The sequence below is a fragment of the Lolium rigidum genome, chromosome 4 (assembly GCF_022539505.1).
Source record: "Lolium rigidum isolate FL_2022 chromosome 4, APGP_CSIRO_Lrig_0.1, whole genome shotgun sequence".
Classification (NCBI taxonomy): domain Eukaryota; kingdom Viridiplantae; phylum Streptophyta; class Magnoliopsida; order Poales; family Poaceae; genus Lolium; species Lolium rigidum.
The window spans coordinates 51,429,083-51,436,246 of NC_061511.1; the positions used below are offsets into that span (position 1 = coordinate 51,429,083).

General features: G+C 41.9%; 1 protein-coding gene across 3 annotated transcripts; it reads left to right on the forward strand.

Annotated features, from left to right (window-relative positions):
* The first annotated feature begins 968 nt into the window (after positions 1 to 968).
* Positions 969 to 3,251, forward strand: LOC124648927. 3 transcript variants are annotated; one of them, XM_047188611.1, is made up of 4 exons: positions 969 to 1,349; positions 1,542 to 2,517; positions 2,670 to 2,731; positions 2,824 to 3,251. In XM_047188611.1, the coding sequence occupies exons 1-2, from the start codon at positions 1,246 to 1,248 to the stop codon at positions 2,173 to 2,175; spliced, it is 738 nt and encodes a 245-aa protein (XP_047044567.1). In that variant the 5' UTR covers positions 969 to 1,245; the 3' UTR covers positions 2,176 to 2,517; positions 2,670 to 2,731; positions 2,824 to 3,251. The 3 variants fall into 3 exon arrangements, with proteins under 3 accessions (XP_047044567.1, XP_047044566.1, XP_047044565.1); XM_047188610.1 differs by having other exon boundaries at positions 1,542 to 2,273; positions 2,398 to 2,517; positions 2,670 to 3,251; XM_047188609.1 differs by having other exon boundaries at positions 2,670 to 3,251.
* The last annotated feature ends 3,913 nt before the right edge of the window (positions 3,252 to 7,164 follow it).

A 7,164-nucleotide genomic window follows, 5' to 3' on the forward strand; every position in this document is an offset into this window, starting at 1 on the left:
ACGACGCCAAATTTTCAAGCCAAATAGTATTTGCCTCTCGCGATGCGGATTTATTTGTGTTGGCAGTTTGAGTTTTGTTTCTTCACGTTTTAAAATTTGTCATGAATTATCTTACTCCCGGAAGGATGGATGGATCACAGAAGCATGATGCGCTCCCTCCAATTCCCTCCAAGTCCAAGTCGATTGCCTTTACATGTGTAATGGAAATAAATGTCAGGGAAGTTTGCAAATCTGTCCAATTAATGAGTATTGAATTTCACAGGTAACTTGCAGCATGTTAAAAGGAAACCATCGGTGCATTCGACACCGTGTGGAGAGATACTTGTGAATGAAATATGGCACAATGTGGATTCTTCGAGATGGATGGATCACGAAAGGAGCTCGTCGGCTTCCCTACCCTCCCTCCTGTCACCAAGTTAATGAAATTGATTAGATCGGTCAATCAGGTTCACATGCATATCCACGTTTAAGCAACCTAGTTTTGCGCATGCCAGATACGAGCTACCTTTTGTGGTTTTGTAAAGTGAGGCACTAATGGAAGACACTACTAGCGTGTCAGTCAGCACCGAGGGCTTTCTCGAACAACAATGCGGAGTGCGAGCCGGATAAAGAAGGTATTTCTCCTTGCTTTGGTAGGACAGATCGGGAGAGAAATAGAAAGGGGGCGCCGTGGAGTTTTAATAACTACTATATTATACGGTAACTGACTTCTTTTTTCTCCTAATTTTGATTATTTTTTCTGAATAACGCTGAGTTGACACGTATGTGATTCCATGGTTGATTTTCGCTGTTACTTTCTTGTGTGCACTTTCGATGTCTTCTTACACTTTTCGTTTTCCTTTTTTCTTTGTTTTTTGTTGGACTTCCTTTTATCATGGGTGGATGTAGCATTTTACAGAACCGCTTTGACTCTTTCTGGAGAAGATCCTTTGCCCATGCCCTCGATTCTTCTTCGACCGTCCCATCGTTTGCAGCCCAGGAACCCGCCCTTCTTCCTCCTCCGGCGGACTATACGGCGGCCCTCCGGCGAGGTACGGCCCGTCGCCTCCCCCTGCACCCCGTTCCTCTGGTGTCCCTGTACCCCGTCCTCCACGTCCATCGCCGCCGCCTCCTCTTCCGTTTCCCTGCCACCGCGGTGCTTGGTCCATCCTACGCGCGTGCCCGCGAAACCCTAGATCCGCCCTGGGCTTGGTCGCCGGCACTGCTCCGGTGCGGCTGCTTCTCTATCTGCTACCCTTTCCTGCCATGTCCTGCTCCTTCCTCTCCCTGCCAGTGAGTAAGCCCTTCTCTGGAATCCTGATGCAGCAGCACGAGGAGGAGGTCTCCAACCGCGTGCAGCAGCGACCAAGGTGTGTATCACACGCCAAAGTTGATTACATTGTTTTCTCTCTGGTTTTTCTTAATTTTTTGGGGAAGGTTAGAAGTTCTACTTCTGTGTTGTGTCCATATATTCCCATACGTGCAATGGTGTGCTCAGGATCTGTTAATTTTGGACATTGCGATGGTTCAATTTCTGATCGTGCGTGCGTCTGGTTTTGCAGGATTGCGCACACGGAGAATCAGCGCCGGCAGGAAGCGCCCGTGGTATGGGCGAGCGTTCGATTTCTTGCACCTGCGGATGCAGCCTGCTGTACGGCCGCCTCCGGCACAGGAGGAGGACAGGAGTCCGCGCGTCTACTGTTCTTTCAAGGCTGTGACATTGGCGTTTGCGAGGCTTTTGTTCCTCTGCGCCCCGGCGTGCTCCCACAAGGCAGTCCTACGGTTGGGCATGCAAGTCGACGCCGCGGTGTTAACGCCGAGGAGGAGCTGAAGCTGTTCGGCCGGTGGCGTCTCTCCCTCTGCGGCAGTGCCTGCTCCGAGCAGGCCTTCGGCGGCGCTGGCATGGCAGGGGGTGACCAGAAGGGGGAGGTCGATGATGGACGGGATGGCGTGTTGATGCGGTGGTTCGTGCTGGACGAGCTGGCAGCGAGGAGATGGAGGCGGGGTGTTGACCGTGTGTATTACAAGCTGCAGGGTATCAGCAATCCTGTGGAGAATCACCTGCGAGGTGCCGATGGTGATGGGGCCCTTCTAGGTTGGTGGCGGCCGCTCCAAGGTGCTGCTCACCGCAGCCCGCCACCTCTTGATGTCGCCATTGTCCGCCCCTCATGCCGGCGATGCGCGTGCCGCGCCTGAATCGCACTGCTGCCAATCACCTGTGCCGCTTGCCCTGCTGGCCACCATGGGCCAAGCTACTGTTTGTGTGATGCGTCGTGCCAAGGGCCGGGGTACAGGTTGGCACCCTCCTGCTAGCGACCTCTATCATTGCGCTCACCTGCCGCCCAGCCTCTCATGCCCGGCACAGCCGGTTGATGAGCCACGTTGTTGACTTCTTCCGCTCTGTTGCTTCCTTTAAAGTATGGTCTGCAATTTATGTTCTTGCGCGTCGAGTTCAGCCGCCAGGCTACAATGGAACGTGGTCGTCGACAACGGCCTAGCAGATGATGTGCTTCTGGCTCTGGATCGCCACTTGAGAAGGTGAGTTGAAACTCATGCGCACATGCCAAACTTAGTGGAACTTTCTGACCAAGTTGCATTCTTTTGCATGAATATTCATTCTCAGATAATGTAATATGTTCTTAATTTTTTATCGTGCTAATTGATTTGATTTGGATTGATTTTTATTACAGGATGATAGACAACTTCAGTGAAATTTGGAGCATGGGTTATATCTTCACTTCAAATTCCATCGGTAAGGATTTGTTTGCTCATCGATTGATTGTTTATGTGTTTTCTCCCCTAATCCTTATGTTGAGATTTTGGATATGTTTCTCTCCCTTTCAGATTGTTACGAATTCACTTGCAATAAACCTGTACCTTCCAAACCATTTCCATCTATATTCTTGCCGTGTTGGGACTGTTGATAGTCTAGATTTGAAGAGTCACAGTATGCCGGTATATGTGCATGAATAGTGCTTCAGGTACCTATTTGATGATTCAGTTCTGTGGTAATAATTGAAATGGTGATCTTATAGCCTTACATCAAATGCTATTAGTCAATGGTGGCTCTCTTTTTTGAATCGCCTAAGATGTTACTGTCTACATGCCATACAATTTGAGCCCTGACTTCTGCTTCTTCATAAACACGCAATGCTTCTCATGTTAATCAAAGATGATATCAAGGTGGAAGTCATGTACAAAAATATTATGTGGCGGATATGGCCTAAATTTATGTGATATCAATATATCATGACTGTTCTTTACCAAATTTACTTAGTTGTTAACACTTTCAGCCTGGATGGTCTTTTCTTCGTTACTTTTTGTCTCACAAATTGCGGATGAAGATATTTATCTTACCAATAAGCTAAAGTAGCATGGACCTGGCACAGCCATTTACTTATGATGCAGGTGTCTTTGTCATAAGTAAATGGTTTGGGACCATGATCATCATACCATTATCTTTGAAGCCTACACTGCAATTCAGATCAAAGTTTGGGTCATCTTCGTTGGTTCCTAGACTGCTGCTCGATGGATGAAGTCTTAATAATAATTAGACGAGTTCTTTCTTTGTTTTACGGGGCCCTCTTTTGTTCTGCGTGAGCTAGCAACTTCCGTGGTTCATTTAGAAATTTAGAGTTTGCCCAGATGCCTATAAATCTTGCGAAAAGTTTGATTGTTTCTATGTAGTAATGTCACAATGTTCATTGTGCAATCCTCGGGATGTATCCTAATATCCTTTTTCCCTTGATGTACAATACCGAAAAATTGTGGTTGGAGGACCCTGAGGTGCCCTCACTTTGTTGTGGGCACTTCAAGAGTTCAAGAGACATGCAATCATGAATGGTATGTATGTCAAATTATCGCTTTCCCATTTCTGCAACACTTACATTGTGACCGTTGTGCTCAGGTCTGATCATTTATGTTTTGGATTTTTTGGCATTGGGGATGTTCTAATTTGCCCCTGCTAAAAGAAGAGAGATTTGGTATTCATGTTTGAAGTTCACCAGTTCAATTCTTTATGTTTATTTGGAGCAACAAATACAACATCATTTTAATATTACTACATGGATGACATAACTTTTTATTTTGCCAGTACGTTTTTTCTTTACCATATGTGTGCGGAGATACTCTTCTATGAAAGTTTATGCGGGAAGACTTTCTTTGCCTTACAGATGCTCCAAAAAAGCAGAACCGGAATTATGCACTACCGTTGTTGAGATTACAGTACCCACTATCATATCATTACCTCATTTAATCTAATTCGTCTAGATAGCGATTTGTCTTGTTGAGCTTTTAGTGTTCACCTATGAGTTCTGATTTTTGTAATGTTATATAATTTACTTTTGAATATTCAAAATATATGTTTGCTCTGAAATTGCAGTGAGCACATTTTGTACTAATCTAATTCTTCTAGGTAGCAGCCAGTCCTGCTGAGCTTTTAGTGTTCACATATGGGTTCTGTTTTTTTGTAATGTTAAATAATTTACTTTTGAATATTCAGAGTATCGGTTTGCTCTTAAATGACAGTGGCACATTTTGTCCACAACAAGCCACAAAATACCTTTTACGACATGGATCTGCAAAGTTTGAAAATGCCAGTTAGCAATCAGATCTTGCTAAGATTTAGTGCTCACATATGAGTTCCAGTTTTTTAAATATGAAATAACTTCTTTACATGGTGAAACTTTGTTGAGTTCCTTTACACTCTATTAATTAATTTGATTGCCCTTAAAATCATCTCATAGGTCAGTGTAAGAGAGAGCTTTCTTTTATTCATGAGTAATGGATTATTGATTATCATATGCCCTTATTTCGGTTCTTAATTTGGTAGTCTTTTTCTCCTTATCTTCCTAGGCTGAGATTTATGTTCTTTTGTTTTTGCAGACATTCAGTGCATCTGAGGTGAGCTATCTTCCTACAAATTTATTGAGCTAAAGTGTGTTTGTCATTATGGAGGTGGTATAATTTATTTTAAAAGAAAGAGTTTGATCACACATCAATCTTGCATTCACTATCTAACTATCACTCAGGACTAGACTAATATTATACCATGACATTTTTTCCTAAGTGGCTGGTATTCTAAACTACCAGTAGGAGCCATCTACAATAGTTGAAATGCAGTGTTCTATGCATTTGCGAGGTGAGCAAACTGATTTGTAACATGAAATATATGTTGGAAGAAAACTTCTCCATGGTGATGCATATAATTTCGATTGGTATTGGTGTCCAAATATAGCACTAGAGCCAAGGTAATATTATTTTCATATATTATATATTATTAATTAACATGAATAGCCTATTTCGCTTATAATTTATCTCATCCTAAATTGTTCTCATGGTCGATGGTTCGTGGTATAGATACATGTTCTCCACAGCAACATTTCAGTATGTCAACACTATATAGAAACTCCCTTGACTACATTGCTAAATACCATTTTGGAACTACAAACATGTTCCCCATGTCTATAGTGATATTCCTTCTTTTTGACGCATCTCATTGCTTAGTTTCTACTACAAAACATGGAAGCCTGAAGTATTTCAGTGGTCATTTTTTATTTGTACAAAGATTATGGTGGAACAACTGCCGGGTCGGTTGATATGAAATTCTGAATCAGAACTGATAACTAAGCTTGGAACTATTTTTCAGTTTGTCCATTGGTACGGAACGTATTAGCTAACAAATGACGGGATGCGGACAAGTAGTCTATTTTAACTTAACATACTGCTCCCCTTGAATTTTTTTGACCATAGCTTCATTTTGTTTAACTGGTTCTCTATAAATGGTGATACCTTACTTTTAGCGAGTTGGTACACACGTTTTCAGTTATTCATTCACATGGTGACAATGCATTATCAGAAAAATTGATACGGTGAGGGATATGTAGTTTTTTAACCTAACATAGTACTGCATTTCAATGTATTCACCATTTGTTTTATTTTCTTTTTCTTTGGTTCTCTACAAAAAGTGATATCTTGCACACATGGTAACCTATTTTTCTGTAGGGTTAGATCTGTGGTCAGTTAATTAGTTTATAGGCAAAGTCAGTAGCTAAACGAGACCATTTTACTCCCCTGGTCTATAATGAGTGCCGTGGCTTTAGTTTAAATTTGAGCGAATTTGACTAAAACCACGACACTTACTATAGATCGGAGGGAGTACATAGATTGACATTGGACTCATGTGTGACAGAGGGCGCACGTTCAGCCTAAGATGATCTCTTTCATGCATCAGTTCTGTCTATGATTGATATGTCCCTGGTTGTCCATCTGACACAAATCACCTTGCAATTGGCATGACACATGAGGACATGATTTTGCCTTCACAGAATCCAAAGGACTGAACAATGACTTACTGGAAAGGCTAAGTTAGATCCTAATGTAAAACCATGTTGTTTCTACTGAAGGAAACTCAGATTGATCTGGACACTGCCTCACATCACACATTGGCAGATTGTCCATGTTTAGATGTTCTTTGATAGTCTCCTAATAAATATTATGAGTAGTGTTGTCTGCAACAAATTATTACCATTCTAATTTTCAACAAAAAAATTGGAAGTTAAGCTTCAAGGTGCTTCTTTAGTTCTAAAATTTTGTGCTAACAGTGTGAAGTTGTCAACAATAACTGAAGGAAACTATCTACTGATATTTTGGGTGAGACGTATTTCAGATTATCTATGCTGGTACTGTAAAGTCTTGATTCTGAAATCCATATGCCCAAATATCTTATATTACTATTTTCCCAACATACATTGCCTTTCAACTCAAACCATCATACTTAGATGCTAATATTCTATTGAATACAATATGACCTTACTCAATTCGAATGCAGGTTTGTGCTGACACATTGGTATAGAAAGCATATGAGGAGTGGATGCATGATGTAAGGTATGATGTGGTAAGGCACTCCAGAGCTTCAGGCAGAAAAAGAAATTGTCGCCACTAGAAGTGATACAATAGCAGCTTCAACAAGCCCACGCTTCACATGGTTCGGTCAATGCACATAAACAATTAAAGGCTAGCCAAACTTCCGTAGGTACTATGAGTGAAGGTGATAAGATCTAAACTAAGAATCCTGATGCATCTTCTGAATATTTCACATCCGCCATGTTGTTTCTATCAGGTTATTTGTTGGATAACAAGTGAGTTTCATATCTCCATGTTTTCTATTGTCATTCCAATCTACCC